At 44.8% G+C, this 22,500-nt stretch overlaps 1 protein-coding gene across 6 annotated transcripts in view; it reads left to right on the top strand.

Annotated features, from left to right (window-relative positions):
* Positions 1 to 22,500, top strand: part of PLEKHM3 (pleckstrin homology domain containing M3) — a 133,702-nt gene that overhangs the window by 28,520 nt on the left and 82,682 nt on the right. For all 6 annotated transcript variants that reach the window (XR_012154375.2, XM_073306631.2, XM_073306629.2 and 3 more), the window contains exon 3: positions 4,500 to 5,435. Coding sequence is in view for 5 of the 6 variants with exons in the window: in XM_073306631.2 (XP_073162732.1) it covers positions 4,500 to 5,435 (936 nt within the window). In the remaining variant the exon portion in view is untranslated. The remainder of the gene's footprint in view (positions 1 to 4,499; positions 5,436 to 22,500) is intronic.

Raw genomic sequence — 22,500 nt, 5'->3', positions numbered from 1 at the left:
TATACAAAAGCTGGCTAATGCTTTTTCATTTGGTATTCCCATTTCCTTTAGAAGCGTGTAGATACATTTCATGTATCTAATAGCCACTAATAGGTAACCATTTTTGTAGTGTGTGCAACTTCTGCCTTTTCCATGAATGGGGGTCCTGATGCTGGTCTCCCATACATCTCTCTGTCACTTGAGAATTAAGTGGTCCTGAGTCGCTATTACACAGTGACTGCCACCGGTGCAAAATGCTATTGTTCTGACCTGGAAGCTATCCACTGGCATAAGTCACTAGATAAGGTGTAGGTCAATGGAGTATAAGGCCTATTGACTTCAGGGGATTTACTCCTGGTTTATACCAGTGTAACTGAGAGCAAAGTCCGGCCCCTGATTCAGAAAAATTCCCTGTTGCTGCACGTAGAAAAACAGGGAGAAAATAATTATTTTTAAATCTCTCTGATTGGCTAGACAGTTCATTTTACTCTGCATCTTTATATTGAATCATATGCTAGAATAGCTGCCATGTGGACATTTTATTGGAAACGAGCACACACCTGATTTGTAGAAGTGGTTTAAGGAACCTGGTCCTTCGATATTAACGGGTGTGTAACAACAGACAGCATGAATAAAGCTGTACTTTAAAAAACAGGTGTGTGTGCTCATAGACTCATAGACTTTAAAGTCAGAAGGGACCATCGTGATCATTTAGTCTGATCTCCTGCACAGTGTAGGCCACAGAACCTCACCCACTCCTGAAATAGACCCCTCCGCTTTCTTCAAGTTTGATCTGTTTCTGAAAATCTTCGCTTCTTTTTATTGGAGGAGTTGGGTATGATTGCATATTTCAATTGCCCCTAGGAACAAAGTGCAGTTGTTTTGAATACGTTATGCACATTTACCATGACTGAAAATGTGATTAAACCAACTCCCCCAAGAATGGACAAACCTAGAATTAGAGGTAGCCTAATTCACCATTCTCAAAGTCGGTTTTGCCTTCCTTGAAGCTAAAGACTAAAAAATAGTGAAAGGTGTGGACACCTGATCTTGCAGCCATAGAAATCATTGTCAAAGCTTCCACTGAGTTCAGTAGTGTAGGATCGGGGGTTTAAAGCATAGCTTTTTGGCCAAGGATTTTCCTTGAAACATTAATGAATTAAACTTCATGGCACACCAATAAAGTAGGCACTGTACACCTTTTACGGATAAGTAGACTGAAGCACAAAGAGGTTAAATGCGTTGTCCAAGGTCATGCAGAGAGTCAGGGGCCAATCTGGGAACAGAATGCAGGAGCTGTCTTCTCTGTCTCTGGACAGCACTTCTTAATCTAAAATATATTCAAATAACGCAGATGTGAGAAAACACATTTGTTTGTCTTTTAATAGTAGCATTCACTTTGGCGTGTGAAGGGGCAGGCTGCCTGCCTACAAACAGAAACACAAATACAAGCTGCTTGGCAATGAGAAAAAATATCCCAGCTTTGCGTAAACCATTTCTGATCTCCCCTCTTCCAATGCTTGTGGAAATCAGAGATGATTTGAGGTGGTGAGCCACCATATCAGGTGGACACTCGGTGCAAGAAATTTTAATGAGATGTAATCCAAACAAACTACCCAGAGAGAGGAGGTAATCTGCAGAGAGAATTCTCGGCTGCTCCCAGCTGCTGTCTGTTTGTTTTCCTCTTATTTTTCAAGAAATTACAGTTCAAAAAAGCATGAACCCAGATGTGGGTTATTTACTGTGATTATCTCCCTTTTTACTGTGCCTCAATTTAATTTCCCTGGTTTTGGGGCGGGAGGAGGGAGAAGAGAAATGCTGTTTCTATTTATGTGGTGAACAGAAAGATGGCAGCACTCAGTGGATGGGTATTATCTGGCTTATTGTGCATCAAGGAGATGAAGGAGCAGAGGAGGGTGAAGGGAGGGGCACCTTCTAATACAGCCCATCTATCCAGCATCCATTGCCCTGACCCGAACAGTATGAATTTGAATTTTAATCAAGATGGCTGATGTTTTTGTCCCAGTTAAAGTGGAAGCGGGTGAAGCCAATTCATAGAAGCTTGAAGGAAGGGGAGAGGGAATGCCTAGCGAAAGAGAGAGAGCCTTTCTGTCACTCACCAAAAGACAAGCACATTTCTGGGTAGCTGAACGAGGCCTGGGGGTAGGGAGTGGTTATAAGTTTGTCTTATTATGGAAGAAGCTTGAACTGTCGTCTGTACTTTGGAAGCAGAGAGAGTGAGTGAGATTGCTGTTGGGTCTGCAGCAGGACCACCTCTTTTATTGGATTAACCGAGAAGGAAGATGACTGTAGAATGTGTACCCATTATCTGCACTACAAAGGGATTAGTGTGGGTTTCAAAGAAATTAATGGCTTTTGAGTTAGCACAGAAATACTAATGAATGTCAAGGCCAGAGATGTAAGGCAAACAGAATTGGTTTCTCCACCACCCCCCTCCCCCCCTTTGCATTTGGGGTCTGAGTTTAATTTTTCTCTGCAATTTTACAATTTAGATCTATGGTTTTCCCTTTTAGCCGAAATACTCTGTAGTAGGTTGTCCATTTGCAGGGAGTACTTAAATTTGTGTGTTTACATCCATATCAGACAGGATAATGCTTAAATCAGTGAAATAGTTGAAAACAGCTGCACAGAAAGTCTGTCTACACTGGGAAAATTTATCATGTTAAAAACATGTTAACTAACATGATGTTAAGCACAGTTTTGTCCTTAGTGTTTGTCAGGAGAGTGGTCGATTTAGGACATGATAGCTAAGCCCAACCTAAACGTGACCTTTTTCCTGGTGTAAAGGTAGGGTAGCCCCCTGAGCTCGATTTTGTTGTTGTTGCTGGTTCAGTTTAGCCCAGGTTTCTGTGACTACACTAGGGAAAAGGTCAAGTATTAGCGAAATCCTGGTCTATGTTACGAAGTTCGGTCAACCTAACTACATAGCTTAGCGAAATGAAAAATATAGTGGCCCGGGTGATGTAGTTTAGGCCAACCTAATCCCCAGTGTAGACACCGCTAGGAATTCTTCTGTCAACCTAGCTACTGCCTCTCAGAGGTGGATTTACTATGGCGACAGAAGGGATTCTTCTGTTGCTGTAGTAAGCATGTCCACGACATCAGCTCAGCATTTCTAATGTAGACAGAACCTAAGTCTGACCTTAATTTGACCACTTTTCTTAGTCCAAACCCTTGAGTACGTCTTCCCTGCAGCATTAATTTGCGCTCTTACTCTGGTGTTCCCCTTACTTGTTCCTTGTATCCACGCACACAACCCTTTGACCTGTGCTGTCTGGTGCTTTCAACCCAAGTTAGCTGGCCCAGGTGGGACTATAGGATAGAGTCTGGTTCTGCTTACACTCGGGCTGGTAACCCACCCCAACCACTGTGCAGTGCGGATATAGGCTAAGCCACTTGAGTGCTCATAACTCTTCAGTGTCTTCCCACAATTCCCCCTGCTGCACTCCAAAGGATAGGCAAGTTCTCCCACAATCCACTGGGAAAGAAGCATAGAGAAAGTAGTGTATTTCTCAATACTTGAACTGCGTGGGAGGTTCTAGATCAAGGATCTGCAACCTTTGGCACCAGGCCCATCAGGGAAATCCGCTGGCAGGCCGGGCCGGTTTGTTTATCTGCAACATCCGCAGGTTCGGCCAATTGCAGCTCCCACTGGCTGCGGTTCGCCTCTCCAGGCCAATAGGGGCTGCAGGAAATGGCGTGGGCCAAGGGATGTGGTGGCCACCACTTCCCACAGCCCCCATTGACCTGGAGCAGCGAATCACAGCCAGTGGGAGCTGCGATCGGCTGAACCTGCGGACACTGCAGGTAAACAAACCGTCCCGGCCAGCCAGCGGATTTCCCTGAGGGGCCATGGGCCAAAGGTTGCCGATCCCTGTTCTAGATGGTAGGATGTATGGCATGTTCATAGATAGAGCCACTTTAGAAAGAACCTCTAGAAAATATTATACAGCTGAGCCTGGCCACTTTTTTAAATATGATTTAGCATTTTAGGGTTTCCATTTTTGCTATACCATGGGAGGCAATGTGGCCTAGTGGATAGGGCACTTGACCGGGGCTCAGAAGACGTGGGCTTTATTCCCAGCTCTGCCACTGACCTGCTGGGTGACGTTGGGCAAGTCACCTCACCTTTTCTGTGCCTCCAGTTCTCATCTGTAAAATGTGGTGGAATGATACTGACGCTCCTTGGTAAAGCACTTTGAGATCCACAACTGAAAAGAGCTGCAGGAAAGCTGGGTATTAATATGTTTATCATTTCATCTCAATCCTAATCTGCAGTTGGCTGCATGGATGTGTCAAGCTTTGCTTCTCCTGCATCATATGTCCCTGTTGAAAATATTTATTTGGGCCAAGACTGTCCCAGTCATACCAGTTCCCCTTAGAAATATCATAATACTTCATTTGGTGTGCCCAGGAATGCTGGGCAATTGCTGTGAGCCAGAATGACTATAGAGTGAATTGTTGGGAAATAAGTAATTGTCTTGTTTGGTTTCTTCCAGAACACAAGCTGACATTCCCAAATATTCTGAAGAAGGGATACCTAGAAATTAGAAAGGACCATGACAGCTGCTGGCAGCCCTGTTATGCAGAGCTCACTCCATACAAACTGTACCTGTATTACCTTGACAGTAGTGGCAACCAGAATTTTCCTACCATGTATCCGCTTTCACATTTCCAAAGTGTCACTGTCACAGGCAGCACTGAAACAAAGATGGTGGATGCCGTTCTGTCGGATAACTCCCAGCTGCAGCTGAAGGCAGAGTCGCCGTGGGAGACTTTGGACTGGGGAAAGAAGCTTTGGGAGGTGGGGCATTCCTCTGTGCCATTGTTCATGAGGCAGCAGGAAGACCTAGAGGACTCACAGAAGCTGGACAACAACAGGGACCTTCCCCAGATTCATGGCTTACAAAAGAAGCCTGCTGAGCTTTTCCAGTGTACAGCTTTGAGCCAAAGTACAAAGGAGTACCAAAACATTCTCAGGTCAGGGACTCTTTATAGGTTGACGGTCCAGAATAACTGGAAAGCATTTACTTTTGTACTAAGCAGATCTTGTCTCATGGCATTTCAGCCCGGGAGTCTCGATGAAGACCCTCTCCTGAGCTATAACATTGACGTGTGCCTGACTGTCCAGACAGATATTCTGGATGACTGTGACTCTTGCTTTCAGGTCATTTTCCCTCAAGATGTCCTCCGGCTGCGTGCAGAGACCCGTCAGAGAGCACAGGAGTGGATGGAGGCCCTGAAATCTGCAGCCAACGCAGCCAGAAGTTTAGGTCCAAACCTGCAGGTTACTCTCAGAAACAAAGCCAGAGATCAGCCTCTGGGGAAAGTCTTTAGGCAGAGCAAGCGCCAGTCTGTGACCACCAGCTTTCTGAGCATTCTGACCACGTTGTCTTTGGAAAGAGGACTCACGGCCCAGAGCTTCAAGTGTGCAGGTAAGCGACTTCGTTGCAGTAGCTTTGCGCTCACATACTCTATATTGGATAAAATAGCAACTGCTTGTAAGTCCTTGTAAGGATTCATGCACATTTGTCCAGGAAATGGGCACTCATTTTCCATCCCTGTAACGCCACAGGCTGTGAAGGCATCAGATCTGGCTGGTTTTGGCCTGGTTAGCAGCCGAGTGGGGCATGTCTGAGAGAAACAGAAGGTGTTGTAAGGGCTGGTGCTGTAGGTGGCGCTCTTCTCTCTGAATCACGACAGTTGACAGTGACAGAAACCGTAAGAACATCTCCTATCATATTAGGTTTTGTAAACCCCTTTTTAAATTAACCTTCTGCGTGTGGATAGATTGTTCTCTTTGGTTTTTTTTACTGTGTGTGTGTACAGTGCCTAGCCCAATGAAATGGGCTAGGTTCCTGATAGCGCTAATGTAATAGAAATAATGCTGAAGCTAAATTCTGGAGCTAAGGTGCCCCTTTAATGACAACAAAGGCGTAACTTTACTTTAATGGCAATAAGGCATGAAGGCACAACACTTTGCGATGTGATGTCATGCAATCTTTGATCCTAAGCAGGTTTGGGTAGGTATTGGATAGGGGATCTCAAAAGCACGCTGAGGGGCTACAGGAAGCGGTGATGATAGATAGTGCTTTTCCCTCTGAGTCACCCAACATGTGAGGTGAACTTCTAGGTGTAAACTTCAGGTCTTTGACCACTTATGGTTATTAGGAAGACTACAGCATTTTTGTAAGAGTAGGGTGTCAAGCCACGGTCTGGGACCAATTCCACTTTGAGTAACCATATTCTGCCTACCTAAGATTTACCCTTTAGCCTCAGCTGAATACACAAGTATTATTCACTTCCTCTTCCAACTTGTGCTGTGTTACTGTGAAGTGGCTGTTGCATTTCATTGGAGGTTTAGGTGATTCATAGGGAGGAAGTCTTGCCTAGTGGTTAGAGCACAAGACTGGGAGTCAGAAATTCTGTATTCTCGTTCTGACTCTGCCACTGACTCATAGTGCATCATGAGGTGACTAGCAGAGACCTAAATTTTCAAAAGTGATTTGGGGTGCATTAGGTTTTGGGTGCCTACTTTAATATACCTTAAAAGAGTCTGATTTGCAGAAAGTGCTGAGCATGCCCCCCAATCAACAGGCCCCTTTAAAATGTCTCAAGTTGGGCACCTAACAATGGAGGCACCCAAAATCACTAGTCACATCTAGTCACTTTAGAAAATTTAGGCCTGTTAGTCTCTCTGTGCATGTTCCCCCATCTATAAAATGGGGATAAGAAATCCTACCAGACACAGATGGATTATGGGGATCAATTAATTGATGTTAGTAAAGCAATTTTGAGACCCTAAGGTTCTGGGCACTACAAAAGTGCCCGAGTAAACAGACCAGTATGTACGTGTACAATTGGAACTGCTCAAGGGTACTTTGTCATGGGCCCTTTCTATTCGCAGCTACTAGAGCTCCTCCTGTAACTCAAGAGATAGGGGCCTGTGTTTTAGGACCAAGAGGATCTGAGTTCTATGCAGCCCTCAACTATCGAACTTGCAGACTGTGTAATTTTTTCATTGCTGTATCTTCTCTGAGTCTTTCCTTTCCAAAGAAGTTCAAGTTCAGCTCCTGGGCTTCAGGAGGAGACTCCCTGTTTGCTTGGATTATCGCGCCCTTCCTTCAGATACGGTCACCTGTCTGTGTGTGTTCTAGGCATGAGATCTAGATGTGTGCTTATCTGCTTTTTTCCTTCCCTGGAAGTGGATTTAATGTCATAGCCTCAAGCATCCATGTTTGTTTTGTTTGATTAATCGCAACCTTAATTCATTTGAGAACTGACTAGTTCAGGGTACAATTTAATTGGTGCTTTTGAAATTCTTACTACCTACATCTTTAGGGACCTAAATACCTTAAAAAATCTGGCCCTAAGTCTCCTGTACCTCAGTCCCCCATCTATAAAATGGTGATAATAGCCTTTCCCTACCTCATGTGTGTTGTGAGGTTAAATATATTATGGATAGTGAGGCACTCGGGCCCAGATCCTCAGAGGTATTTAGTCTCCCACCTTTGTTGAAATCAGTGGAAGTTAGGAACCTAAATAACTTGGAGGTTCTGGGCCTACAGTGATGGGGAGCCATACAAGGACCTGAGAGAGATCTGTCTAATCTGTTACCCGTATGCAGTGCTGTTGTAGCTGTGTCGGTCCCAGGATAATAGAGAGACAAGGTGGGTGAGGTAATATCTTTTATTGGACCAACTGCTGTTGGTGGGAGAGGCAAACTTTCACTCTAGAGCTGGAGAAGAGCTCTGTGTAAGCTCGAAAGCTTGTTTCTCTCAGCAGCAGAAGCTGGTCCAGTAAAAGCTATGACTTTACCTACCTGGTCTCTCTAATCTGTTACCTAGCAGTCAGGGTTTATTAAACTCCAGTGGAGGCAAAGTCAGTGGTCTCATTTTAAGATATTTTCAGGGTTTCCTTCTTCATTTTCTTCCTTTCTTCTTAATTCTCTTCACTTAAAAAAAATTCAGTAAAGAAACGTTCTCTCCTTCAGTGCCACCATTTCATTGCTGCCTTGCTTCCAAGAAAGCTAATGAGCGTGTTGTCAGCGACCTCAGCAGGAGCAGGAGCAGGCCATGGGAGAAAAACAAATAACCCGTCGTCTTTAATTTGAGAAGTATTTTGGGTATTCTGGATTTTATCCTGTGGGAGCAGCCTTTTGTGTGGGAAAGGATGGATATCCTCTCTGAAACATGCTACATTGCATCTCAAGTCACTCAGACTTTCCCCGCAGAAATAAAGCACTCTGACCTTGCTGGAGCGTGAGTGCTGTTTTTAAGTTGTGTTCTGATTTTTAAAAAGCCACGTGTAGCTTTCATGATGCTCCGAGGCCAGGTCTGCACTACAGTCCTGTCTCAGTGTAACTACATTGCTCAGGGGTGTGAAAAACCCACGCCCCTGAATGACATCGTTATACCAACCTAACCTCCCCTCCATGTAGACCAGGGATTTCAAACTGAAATCACCACGAGGGCCGCATGAGGACTAGTACATTGGCCCAAGGGCCGCATCACTGACACCTTTTCATATAAAGATACAAAAGCCCCACCTGGCCCCTGCCCCGCCTCTTCCCACCCTTTCCCACCGCCATTCCAACCCCTTCCCCAAAGTCCGCACCACAACTCCGCCCCTTCCCTGCCCCTATTCCAACCCCTTCCCCAAATCCTCGCCCCTACCTCGCCTCCTCCCCTGAGCACGCGGCTCCCTGCTCCTCCCCCCTCCCTCCTGGAATACGCTAAGTGCCACCAAAGAGCTGCTTGGCGGCGGGAAGCGCTTGGTGGTAGACAGTGGAGCAGGGACACGGCATGCTGGGGGGAAGGGCGAGCGGCGGGTGAGGGAGCTTGGTGGCTGCAGGAAATAACTCCGGGGGGGAGGGGTGCGGGGAGCTTGGCGGGACGCAACAAATAGAGCCACATGTTTGAGACCCCTGATGTAGACAGTGCTATGGTGAGAGGAGAGCTTCTCCGGTCAACATTGCTACTGCCTCTCTGGGAGGTGGATTAACTACACCAATGGGACAGTCTCTCCTGTCGGCGTAGGTAGTGTCTTCACTAAAACACTGCAGCTGCACCAGTTCAACTGTATCGGAAGAAGAGCCCTGATGCTTATTTGTTAGACATTTCCTGTGCTTCCCTGATTTTTCAGAGGTGATGAGCAAGCATAGCTCCCACAGTAGGATTTATGGGCACTCAGCATCTCTGAGACTGAGAATCGGGTGACTGGGCATAATTTTAACTTGAATGTCAATATACCCATACACAACACCCAGTTTTAGAGAAGGGTTTATGTCCATAGTGCTGTCTTTTTTTCATTGTGGGCTGTGCCTGTCCCCCAGGTCCCAGAGAGTCAATTTGGAGCCTCTAGCTGCCACCACAATACAAATAAATAATAATAATTAATCATAACTGGGAAAATTCTATCCTGTTTGCTTCAGAGAGGAAAAGTTTGTGCCAAGGAGACTTTGGGGAATAAAGAGTCTTGAAGATCTCCATTGCTATACAGGCGGTTTCTGCTGTTTTACTTCATAGGCTGCTGTTTAACCTAACAGGACTGCTGTCTGTAATTACATCTTGTAGGCATTAAGAGCTTTCCCTCCCTACCCTGCCTCCTACCCCGGCTGCTGGGAGGGGTAATCTTGGAGGGGGGGGAAGTTTTGCTGTGAATTCTTCAGCCATTTAGTGCAAATTCCTGTAATTACCGTCATTGTGTCGTTTCTGAATGGCACATAATACAGCAGAAGCCTTTCCTAATTGAGACCTTACAGGAGGTACAAATCCCTTCTTTGTTCAGCCTGCCAAATTAGTGCTGGAAAGTGGCAGGGTCCGAGTGGGAATCAAAGGCGAGCAACACAAAGATGGAACTTAAGGCTACAGTAATAACCCTCTCTTGTCCTTCAGGAAAAAAAGTAATGACCAATGAAAAATGAAGTTTTTTTGTTATAAATTCCCTTGACATGACAGCACCTCGGGGCTGCTTTATTTATTTAGCAAAAGTGATTAAACAGTAATACAACAGGGCAGTACATTGTCTACCATGCTACCGCCCACCCTACAGACCCCTGCTGCCTTGGCTAATTGATTGACAATGAACCTCTGATAAAGAAGTTTGTTGGGAGGTTTGATGGGGTTCCCCCCCCCCCCTTTCTTTGTCTGGAGTTTCTTTTTGTTTGAATTGCACTCCACATTCCCTCCTCCCCCCCCCCCCCCGCCTTCCTTTTAAAAGCTTTTCAGGGACAGCTCCCAGACAAACAGCTGACACTCACAAGCAGGTAGAGAAGAATGAAAACCTCTGTGCCTAGCTTTTGACAGGTTTATCTTGGGGGCTGACTAGCACTTTCCAACCATTGATATAAGCCAGGGCAGAAGTGTCAGACATAGCCACAGGGTGGAGGGGAAAGGGGGGACAGACTGTTGATGTGCTGGGGTGAGAAGGGTAGTTTAAAAAAACAGTTTTCCTTTGGTGGGAACTGATGCCTTAGCTTGGTCTGTGCATTGCCCCACACTGATGCCTTAGCTTGGTCTGTGTATTGCCCCACACTGGTTTCTCCTTCTTACTGTGGGGCAGGCCATTCCATTTCTCACATTGTGTTTTCAAGATGGGGAGCTAATATTTAGGCTGTTGATTAAAAGGATCGGGAGGGAGTGGAGATTTTTAAGACTGCATATATTTTATATGCTTTGTTGTGTGTACTCATATTTGGCTCAGAAGACAAATATTTCCTGGAGAGAAAGTGGGATAATCTGCACATTCCTTTGGCCCCAAAAAGTCAGCCTCTCCTCGGTCTCTAATTAATGTGCCCCATGACTCTCTTCTTACAAGCGAGGAGCTGGATCCTGCACTGTGATTCCCTAGCACAAGTGCCCACACTGGTGGTGAATATGTGGAACTCCGTACAGGTGTAGGGTTCCGTGCTAGATGATCACACGGGATCAGAAGCCTGAGGCCCTGATCCTACAAACACTTAAGCACATGCATAATTTAACTCGGGGGACTGCTCCATGTGCATAAAGTTAAACACCTGCTTAAGTGCTTTGCCAGGTTGTGGTTCGAGCTAGTAAATGTCAAGCTTCATGGTTTGGCTTTTAACGTGCAGATATGGGAAAAGTTTACACAATCACAAGGTCCTTTTCTATTAATGGGTTGTGTCACAGATAGATCCGCTGTTTCGTTACTTCGTTTGGATACAGGCAAAATCCCTGAATTTATCAGATTAGGAATATAGGATTTGCCAGCCTGGATCAAAGCATGTGTCCATCAAGTCCGGTGTCCTGCATCTGGCAGTGGCTAGTAGCTTATTCTCCAGAGGAAAGTGTAGCTACCCAGTCCCTGCAGTAAAGCACCCAGCTGTTTGTTCAATACTGTGGGGTCAAGGGGAAAGGAAGGAGCTTCTCCCATAGACCTAAGGGGATCAGATTACGCCTGGGGCTCCTAGCCCTTTTTTTGTCGTGCCCCCAGTTTTGAAATGGACTCTGGTGAGATGAGCTGCCTTTTCCCCTGATCTCCTTGCACTGTGCTCTGGCATAGTTACTAGTCTCTTTCTCCTTTGTGGGCGGGGGTCTTTTTTCCCCGCTTCATCTTTTTCTTTTTTACAATTAATTGTAATTAGATTAATAAAAGGAAACACACGCAGCTCGAACTGCCAGTCCTAATGAATATGTGCCTTCCATCCTGATGCAAAATATGCTCAGTCTCTTTATTGTTGTAGTTTTCTATTTTCCCTCCTTGCTTTTTTTTTTTTTTTTTTTCCCTCCCACCGTTCTCTTTCCTGCTGTGCCAGGTGACTCCGATTCATTGTTCCCAGACTTGCCAGAAAGATACACACTGCTGCTGGGGCTCCATAGACTTGGCTGCATGTGCTCTCTCTCCTAAGGTGAACGTCATGAGAGCAGAGAGGCAAGGGTTGGGCCAGCAAGCCTGCAGCCCTGTATGCATGAGCTACTCCTGTGGCTGCCTGCAGTAGAGGCCACACAGGAGCAGCAGGTGGAAGGCTGGTGGCTTTCAAGGAGGCATTTTACCCATGGTTATGTTGTGATCACATTTCCACTGGTCGGGGGGATCTGGCAGAGCAGAAAAGAGGTCCTGGAGTTCTTTCTGCTAGCTAGAGCTAGTGTGGAGCTCACCCGCAGTTGGGAAAATGCTGTTTTTTGTCTTGCAGAATGAAATATGTTTACCCTTAATTTCCCTGCAAACCAGCAAATATTATTGTTCACAAAACTATTTAGTCACTTCAAAAAAAATCCAGCTACAGTACTGATTTGGTCTGACTTTCATTAAAACAATGGCTAGTGGACAGCTAGAGGTGCCCCTCCTTTGAATTCAGCAGATGCTTTGTAAGTTGTTGTTACGTCCTAGAAATTCAGTAGCACCTATCTTCTGATTTAAAAATCTTACAGGCCAAATTTCAATAAGCTGTTTGTGTGATACTATTATATCAGAAGGTCCTTTTAAAGACCTTCAGCCCCGGGTTATTGCAATTTCATTAATTCCATCCAGCAGCCCCTCAATCTTACCTATCTAAGGCATCTGCCTCTGTGGTGTCTAAATGCTGTACATATCCATTTATGTTCTATTTAGCGTAACCTCAGCTGATCTAATTTTTCTGTCTCTCCATGATTCCAGGGATTTTTCCTCATCTCCTCCTTCTGAGTCGCTATAACGATCCCTATGAGAGTGTGTGTTGCATTAAAAGATTGCATTTGTAATGGTGCATTATAAACCATTGTTTCTCATGGGTGTATAGCTGCCCTTTCAGAGCCCATGGAAATCAATAGAAAAACTTTCATTGAGTTCAGTGGAAGTAGGTTTGGGACCGTTAGGGCTCGGTCCTGCATTCCTTGTACTCATGTAAAAACTCCACTGGCCCTGTCTAGACTAGAATTTGGAAGGTGTTAGCTACACCTAGTCTGGACAAAGCCATTGGCTTCTGTGGGCTTTTCCAGGCAAAGGACTACCAGATGGGATTCTGAATTGGCTTGCAGGCAAAAGCTCAATTTGTCACATTCTCAGATGGATACAGGAGTAATTTTGCCTTGGTGTGCGATTAGACCTTTTGGGATTTATCCTGGCCCCCTGGCAGAGCCCCTCTGAGGTGAATGTGAATATTTAGAAACACGATGAGGCTACTGGTGATCAGTGCATTAGCAGTTTGAATGCTCCTGTTTGGGAAGATCACACAGGACGTATCAGATGATATCTCTCCTGCTAAGCGTGGATTGGCTAAGCGTGCCACATGTAACGAGAGGCGACGGCAGAAGCCATTTTCTTTTGGTTTCTAGAGGCAGGGTGTGTTTGTTCAGCTGAGCTTTCTGATCCAAGTCTAAGATGAACAGTGATTGTAAAACAGACATCCGATTCAATCTGCTCTCTTTGTCATCTGCTACATGTGTGCAGAATCGTCTCTTTATTCTTCTGACAAAAATAAGTTTTTACTCCCGTTATCCACAGTACTGGGAGGATGAGCTGGATTCTGTTCTGAGGTGAGCATCTCAAACAGAATTATTATCTAAGTTCCCATTTGCAGGGCCACAATTTTCCCTCTGTTATGCCTTTGCAACCTCAGGAGTGTGACTGAGGTTGCATTGAGAAAAGGAGTACTTGTGGCACCTTAGAGACTAACAAAGTTATCTGAGCATAAGCTTTCGTGAGCTACAGCTCACTTCATCGGATGTAGCTCATGAAAGCTTATGCTCAAATAAATTGGTTAGTCTCTAAGGTGCCACAAGTCCTCCTTTTCTTTTTGCAGATACAGACTAACACCACTGCTACTCTGAAACCTGAGATTGCATTGCATTTCCAAGCCCTTTGGAGCCATTACAAACGCCGTAACACAACGGTCACAGCTCACTTAATGTGGTTTTGTGTCCATTTATCCTGTGGACCCCGTTTGTGTGTGACTAGAGAGCCGCTAGAGCATATGAGATGCATCTGTTGTGGATGTCGTTGTGTCTGACCAGGCAAATGCCAAAAGCAGTGTCTTAGAGAGACATGGTGTGTGAGGCAGTTCTGTTGGCGAAAGAGACAAGCTTTTAAGCCTATACAGAGCTCTTCAGCCAGCCCTGAAGAAGAGCTGCGTGTAAGTTCAAAAGCTTGTCTCTTTCTCCAACAGGGGTGGTCTAATAAAAGGTATTACCTAACCCACCTTATGTCTCTATATCCTGGGACCAACACAGCTACAACAGCACTGCAAAAGCAGCATCTGTAAACCTCCTATTCCCACACGCATTGTGGTAGGAAAGGCATTGTCCGGAAAACAGTTAAGGAACCGCAACAGAAAACTGAACGATGTAGAGAGAGCTTCTGAGCCTCAGGGGTTACATTTTCCAAACAAGTAATTTTATGAGATATGACTTTATTCTGTCAGGCTGAGAAATCGGGATAGTCAATCCAGGCAGCTTTCACTCATCAAAGCAAATTACGGGCTAAATTAGAGGCTGACTACTACATGGATAGTTAATGGGCTTCATAAATCTTCATATGCATCTGTAAAGCATTAAGCATACCTTTGTTGCTAAATGAAATATACGTGCAAATGCTATAACTGACATAGTGACTAGCGAGAGGAAATTCACCTGAACAAAGACCTGTCAAAACTAAAAGAATTTGCTTTTAATAACCACACACAACATAGGGCAGCAATTACCCAAGATAGAGGTACAAACCACCCTTTGCATCTAAACTGAAGTACTGTTGAGGCGCTCTAAATAAGCAGCCACTGTATCAAAGAACACAAACTCTGCAAACCACGAGGTCTACAATGAGTTGAAAGTCAATGAGAAAACAGGGTGGGGCTAAGTGCCCCTTCAATGAACCGCAGAGCAAAAATGAAAATTGAGTTAAGTACAGGTTTTTCAGCTGAATTCCCCACGAGGCCCTGATATTGCAAATGTTTATTGCCCGTGCTTAGCTCTACGAACACGAGGAGCTTTGCAAAGTGACTGTTTGCATGTGTAAAGTTAAATGTGGGTGTAAACATTTGCAGGATCCGGGATGTAATTTTTAGTTATTCTTAAATTATTTTTCTCCCTCTGCCTGCTGGACTGGCAGTATTGGCTAGTCAGCATGTATGTTCCATTAGGAATTAATCACGTACATTGCTAAGAACATAGAAAGTTAAGGAAACCCACTGCTCATGAAGACTGGAAGGTGGTAACTTGAGGTGGCCATATCAAACTCTGTGCCATTTTCCTTTCCTCTCCTTTACGCTGTTTCTAACTTCTGACTCCATGTCATGGATGTGACAAGATCGCAGAGTCTCGTTCTTCAGATACCGAGCAGGGCTCTTGATGAAAAGAAGGAAAACTGGTTCTATCAAAAGCTAGACTGCCCCTTTCTGCTTCGCTACAGAGCTCTTCCAGCCCCTGCGTGCCAGTGGGTTAAAAAAAATAGTACACTTGTCTGTCTAGATAACTCTAGGCCTTTCATTATCATAGTATCCGAGCACCTTACCATCCCCTGTGAGGTAGGGAAGTCGTACAGTGCCTGCTGCAAATGAGGAACTGAGACACAGAGAGTTTAAGGTTGAGAGTTTCAAAGCCACCTAAAGGATTTAGATTCCCATTTCCCATTCCTGGACATCCAAATTCCCTCGGCAGATTGGAAAATCTCCACCTAAGCCCCAGGTCTCACAAGAAGTCTGTGGCAGAGGCAGGAACTGAACCTAGGTCACCTGTATCCTAGCCCAGCCCCTTAACCACGAGCCCCCCTTTCCTAGCATACGAGCACCCTGGCTCTAGGAAAGATGTGCATTATGAATCCTTGTGTCGTCCAGTTTGTTTGGGCTCTTTCCTCCCACAGAGTTAGAACTAGAAAAAAAGCCTATTGACGCTGGTACTGCGATTCTGCCAGCAGAGACATTACTAAGCCCAGAGCGGTTCACTGCTGTACACAGCACTCTGTTGCTGCTATTTCTGCAGCCCCTCTTTTTCCTCCCTTGCCTTCCTATTCAGGACTAGCCCCATGTTCTTTGACATGTTTGAGGTGAAAGCTTTTGGGTGGTGCTTGTTTTTCCCCTATTGCAAAGACCATACCCACTGCTACATGTTTCCCAGCCATATCTACTTTCCAATACCCATTAGTCAGGGATGGTTCAGGTACGATAGTACGTTTCCCCCTCCTTTGGCTTCTCCTATAGGGGTTCATACATGCCCATCAAGTGTAAAAATGAGCTTGCTAGGAAATCGAATGTATGATGCAAAGTCTCTTTTTGGGGGAGGGGGGGCCGAGGTGCAAGAGGGCAATCTGTTTGCTGACCCTTCCCCTCACTGGGAAGACCCGTGTTCACTTAACACTGTCTCCTTAAAGAGGTCAATTGTCCCTAATTCTCTCACTCAGCCTCAGAAGGTTTACAATTAGGAAAAGGCAGTGCTTTCTTTTCCAACGAACGTGATGGCAGGTTTTGTGTTCTAACCCTTAGATGCAGAGTCTGAATTTCAAAGGCATTAAACCCTGTGCTGCCCCTTCTCCCCTCCTCCTTTTTAAAAAAAAACAAATAGCATAATTGGTGTGTGCCACAGAAATATATTTGTTGCTCTACATTGCTTTGAACCACGTAACATCAAAGGAATCCACTGCTTTCATAACTTGATTTGAAAGAGTTGTAGAAATAACCACCATTATGAAACACAGCAGATAACACGGTTCAAGGAGGGGAAAGGAGAGAGATTTTCTTAGAGCAGTCTGTAAGGTGGAGGAAGACAGAGGTACAGTGGCTGTGGCCAGATCCAGAAAGAAAGCAATGTGTGCAAATTTTACTTGGCTGTTCCGAATGTGCAGGTTGTAGCTGACACTAAGACCTGCAGCGTCGTGTGAAATACACTGTAACCAAGTCAGAAATGTGTTTCCGAGGACCTGGAAAACAAATGCGAAACTAACAGGACAAGCGCGACTGGAATGGGTGAAACAAACAGTACAAGAACGGACAGCTGCTTTAGCAGAAATGGCTTTCCTTTGGGAGGATCCCCTTCACTATAAAATATAGGAGACGATTGGCCAGGCACTCTCTGTGAGGGCTCCAGGATGCTGGAACTTGCTCCTGTCTTTGGTCCGCAGTAGCCTGTATTTGGTGACCTTCCGGGCATGCTGCCCAAGACATCTGTTTGAGAGAGTGTGTGGAGAGGGCTGAGGGTATCGTACCTAGACGAATGTGAAGTCTGTCACAGCTAGAATCTGTTCTCTAACTCAATAAATTAGGACTTATTCCCATATCCCCTCTGTAGTCCAATAAGAATGGCAGATGTGAATAGCTGTGCATTAAGATGAGAAACCCTGTGACTTATGCTGCCCCGTGAAAGGCAGAATGAACTGTATGGAGAGACAAAAAGTAAAATCTAGATTGGGGTGAGGGGGTAGCTAGCTGTTTTTGCATGTGAGTGGCTGGCTGAGCTCCTGCTGAATGGATCACTTTAATGCTGCTGAGATTCGTTGTATTGTTAAGGGTGTCTTAGGTGCCTACAGCCTTGGAAGGGCATTTTTTAGCTATTGTTTACATAGAAATAAATAAGTAAATAGGTTACCAGGTGAGGAATGTAGATTTCAGCACATACAGGGAGTGTATCTGAGACTGTTTATCTTTCGTCCACGTACGGAGAATCCTCGCACTGTACATTACTATATGCAGCCTGTTATCGGAGCAGAGAGAACGGCCACAGCCACCATGTGCTTCAGCAGAGAGGTAGGGAGTGATCTCTTACCCACAAGACACTTGCTTTAAGTCTGCCCACCCAACATGTCTCTAGGAACTGGAGGACCAAGAACTCTGAGGTTACCTAAACTCCACGTACCTATGGTTGCAATTAGTTGGGCTGATCTCTGGGATTTGGCATAGAGTCTTCTCTCCCATGGTTTGACATCACCAGCAGTGTCTGCTGCATAATTTAAGTCACATTCAAAACCTCCACGGTGCGGTTTGAAGGCCTGACCTTGCAAACATTTCCTCAGGTGAGTAAGCCTTATTCACATAAGCAGTCCCACTGATTTCAAACCATGAGCGACAACTGCTCCTGTAAGTAAAGATTTGCAGGATTGGGGCTCACCCGCTCATTGGGGTGAATTTCACTCCTAATTAACTGTGATGTGGTGAAAAATCTCTAGTGAAGTGGAATGAACACCCCAGAGTGCTTCAGTGGATTGCAATAGGACTGTCATAAGGAACTTCTGTTCAGCCTGGCGTTCGCATCTAGCTCCAGCACGTTGCAAGAGGATAGGCCTTAAAATGGTGACATCCTGCTTTGTAGTGAAATTATTTTCGATCATTTTTGGAACTCTCAGAGGTATAGTTTAATTTATTTCCTCCTTCCACCCAGTGAGTTGGACTTAGTTTGCATTTGTACCTTAACATCCTATGTGGAGAGATACAAAACACAGTTGCAGTAAGACTTGGGAAACTTTCCAGAATAGTGTTTCTGGCAAATACCGGATCATCTGTAATGTTTATAAAGTGGCGCTCAGTTGGGAGTGGACTGTATAATTCACTCGTGGCTTCACCATGCATGAATAAATCAGCCAGTACAAACTCAAGAGAATAAAATCGCGCATGTTACGGTATTTCATCCAGTTTATAAGAGAAGGCTACATGGAATAAATGCAAAAACTGTAACTAGTTAGTGCACAAACTCTGAGTCTTCTGTGCTCACACCGTGATTTGAAATTCTGAGGCAGATGACAAAAAGGGATTTAGATCCTTCGCTGCCGCTCTTTTGTAAGGCGGGGGCACTGCAGTGTTTACTGTACCGAGGTGTATTGCTAATCAAACATTATCGTACTTTATGAGCTGTTGCCATTCTGCTCGGGAAAGGTGCGTGTTCACTTTAATCAGACTTCTCCATCTTGCCCTTTGAGAGGAGGGGTGTCATTCTGTGTTTTCTTTTCAGAGAGGCAAGACTTACCTCTGTTAGGCTTTTAAAAACATCGGTACCCTAGCAACAGTGAGTCCATTCTACCGGCATCTTGCAGTGCTGATAGAAAGGCATGTCAGACAAACAGAGTGTACTTTTTTTTAAAAAAAAAAAATCTCTTCAGCTGTTCTAACACCGCACCTTTATGTATTAACACACATCTTTTTTTAGTGGTATGGTTGATCTATGCAGAGTTCACCACCTAGGTGTGCTACCTAACTTTATACATAAAAACACAGCGAGACGTGGCCATGTGGAAACTCTCGTAAACTGGTGAATATGGAAGCAGTTTATTAAATAAATAAGCCAGCAATCCTACCCCAGATAAATGTTTCTTGAGCGTAGATGGGAGTATGAACATATTGGACTATTTCTAGGGCTACAAAATTGCATAGTCACATCAGATTTACTTGTCTCTTAGACAAGGTAAATTTGCTACTGGGGGCTGGTTGTAAGGGATGTGGTCAAAGTGTTTGTGCCCCAAATTTGGCCTTAGTTTAAAATTGTGTGTCATCCGGTCATGGTAAATGTTCTTCATAGTTTCATTTTTCAAATCCATCGTTCTGATATTGGAAAGGAAAGCAATGTTGTGGGCATACATGAGGTAGAATCATCCAGTATCGAGGGCACAGGGACTGGGAGACACTAAATGGGACTCCGTTTCCAGCATTGCTGCTGACTAGTTGTGTGATGTTGCGCAAGTTACTTACTATAGGGCCAGACTATTAAAAGGTTCTGGTTATTCTGGGTGCCACCATTTTTGGAAGACAGCTAAATTCTGATTTTTCAGAGGTGTCTGGTACCTGCAGCTCCCAGGGATTTTAAATACAGGCCTGGGAACTCAGCACCTTTGAAAATCAGTCCCCAGGTATTTCAAGTTGGGCACCCAAAATCAGTAGACACTTTTTTGGAAAAAGTGGGCCTTGTGCCTCAGCTTACCCATCTGTATCATGGACATAATATCTACTTTTGTAACTCTCTTTGAGATGTCTGGATGGAAAATGTTCTAGGAGAGTTGATGTTAATAATTCATGACTTTTCATTTTATGTGCTATCCTGATCATAGCATGCCATGTCATAGCGTGTCATGTTTTTAGTTTGGGCCCAGCAATAAGTGCTATATCTTTTTTTCAATTGTCTTTTTAAAATTGCATTTTTTAATTTTCAGCTAAAAAAACCACTTTTCTTTTATATTCATCTGTCACGAGTAGGTTATGCTTAGGGCCTGTTCTTCATAATAGCCTTTTTATAAGGCTTGTTCTACCCTAAAAGTAGAGTGGATAAGCTGGTTATTTTAGTTCATGTTCAAGAATTGCTGACTTCTCATAGGACACTTTGGAAAGTGTTTGTTAGCGAAGTTCTGCTGATATGGCATGTATCACGTTATCAGGTTTTTGTTTTTCTCCCCTTGTATCTCACAAGTAAGGATGCTTTCATGATAAGGAGATATTTCTTGCTTCGGAGTTAATCTGCTCCTGCTGCTAATTGCTGATTTGGGGGTCTTGCAAACCTTTATACACAGATCTCCTCATTGAGTTCAATAGACTACTTGCATGAGTTGCAGTTTTCAATGTAGGTTCCTTAACATCCTCTGTGATCTCACAGACGTCTCTACAGCAACTCATCATGATGTCACAGGGACTTGGTGATGGCAGCGTGTGGCAGAAGCACGTGAATCCCTTGGCCACAAAGATCCTGTTCCGATGCCCATGTTCTTAGTAATGAAAATGCGAGAAGAAAGGAATGTAGAAATATGATTTATAAATACTTTTAGAACATTTTTTAGTTTTCTGTTAGGCATCAGGGCTTTCAACGATTGTCAAGTGTGTGGAGGGAAAAGTTCTTGAAATATGGCTTTTTAAAAAAAAAAATAGAATCCAATATCAGAAGAAGTTTTTAAAAAGCCGTATGGCACTTAGTTTGATTTATTCAAACATACTGTGAGTGGACTATTTTCTCCCTAACTGGGAACTTAACACATATTATCACTACCGTTGATCTGAGCACCTTGCCAGCGTTGGGGCTGGTCTACTCTAGAAAGTTAGTTTGTCCCAGCTACATTGCTTAGGGGTGTGAAAAGTTCACATCCCTTAGAGATGCCGTGAAGATGGAGCTAACCCCCAGTGCAGCCTGCGCAAAGTCAATCGAAGAATTCCATCGAGCTAGCTACTGCCTCTCAGAGAACTCCTTCCATCGCTGGAGATTGTGTCTATGCCCCAGCGTCCTGTGCCGCTGTAGCATTCCTACGGTAGATACACATTTAGTGTAGCTGCATTAAAGTATGGGCATTAAAGTACTTTTCTCGGTATGGGTTTGTCTGTGGGGACCTGCTGCAAGCTACGCCGGCAGGACAGTTACATCGGTATAAGTTGCATCTGTAGTAGGAGGATAATGATTTAGTTGGGGATTGGTCCTGCTTTGAGCAGGGGGTTGGACTAGATGACCTCCTGTGGTCCCTTCCAACCCTGAGGTTCTATGAGGGTTTGCTGGTACAGCTATACCGGTATAGCTATGCTAGCAAAACTTTTTTAGTGTAGACAAGGCCAAAGTAGCATCAGATACTGAGGTGGGGGAAGAGAAGTCGTTTTATTTAGGCCTAGACCAGTGGTTCTCAAACTTTTTTTTTTCTCGCGGACCACTTGAAAATTGCTGAGGGTCTCAGCGGACCACTTACTGATCTTTCCAAATGCTGTTTGTACTGTTAGCTAACTACTGTAACCGCTTTGGATAATAATTAACTATTTTTGTTCTACAAATAAAATCACACAACTCATATTTTAATATCAGTAGTCTTACCTTTCTAATGCGATGGATGTGCCCTCTCTCCCCTGCTGCAGCAGCCGCAGAGCTGAGGCTAGGAAGGAGGGGGGGGTCTTTCCCTCTCTCCCCCAGGGGAGCAGCCCCCAAGCTGGGGCTGGGAAGGAGGCGGGGGTCTCTCCCTGGCAGCCGCAGCCCTGGAGCTGGGAAAAGTTGCCTCTTTCTCTGGCCACTGCAGCCCTGCACATCCCAAATTTCCCCACCCCCTCTTCTCACCCCACTGCCCCCTCCTGCCTACCACCATTCCCCCGAAGGCCACCACCTCACCTTACATGTGCATCTTCTCCAGGGTCCAGGCATCTAATTAATGGAGCCACGCTTGTGCGGCTCCACTAATTAGGTGGGTGGCCCTTCATTCTCTCGTGTGCAGCTGCCCAGGCGCGCACCTTAGAGGGAACTATCCACGGACCATCTGAATGGAGCTCGTGGACCACTGATGGTCCACGGACCACAGTTTGAGAACCTCTGGCCTAGACTACACTAGAAAAGGTTTGCCTTCACCAGTCTAGCTATACTGGCAAATCCTCCTAGTGTAGATGTAGCTTACCAGTGTAATTTATTGTTGTTTCCAGAATGAAATAAGTTATAATGGCAAAAGCACTGCATCTATACTTGGGCTTTTGCTGGCATAGACGTGATAAAAAATCACAGCCCAAACCAATGTTGTTATACTGACAAAAGAGTCTTGTGTAGACCTGGCCGTAGATTGCAGTCTCTTCAGGGCAGGGATTGTCTCTCACTGTGTAGGTACACAATGATCCTGATCCTGGTTGGGCGCTCCGTAATACAAATA

Source organism: Lepidochelys kempii, chromosome 11 (assembly GCF_965140285.1).
Source record: "Lepidochelys kempii isolate rLepKem1 chromosome 11, rLepKem1.hap1, whole genome shotgun sequence".
NCBI classification, from domain to species: domain Eukaryota; kingdom Metazoa; phylum Chordata; order Testudines; family Cheloniidae; genus Lepidochelys; species Lepidochelys kempii.
Note: the sequence above shows the minus strand (reverse complement) of the source record. Positions and strands in the feature narration are given on the sequence as shown.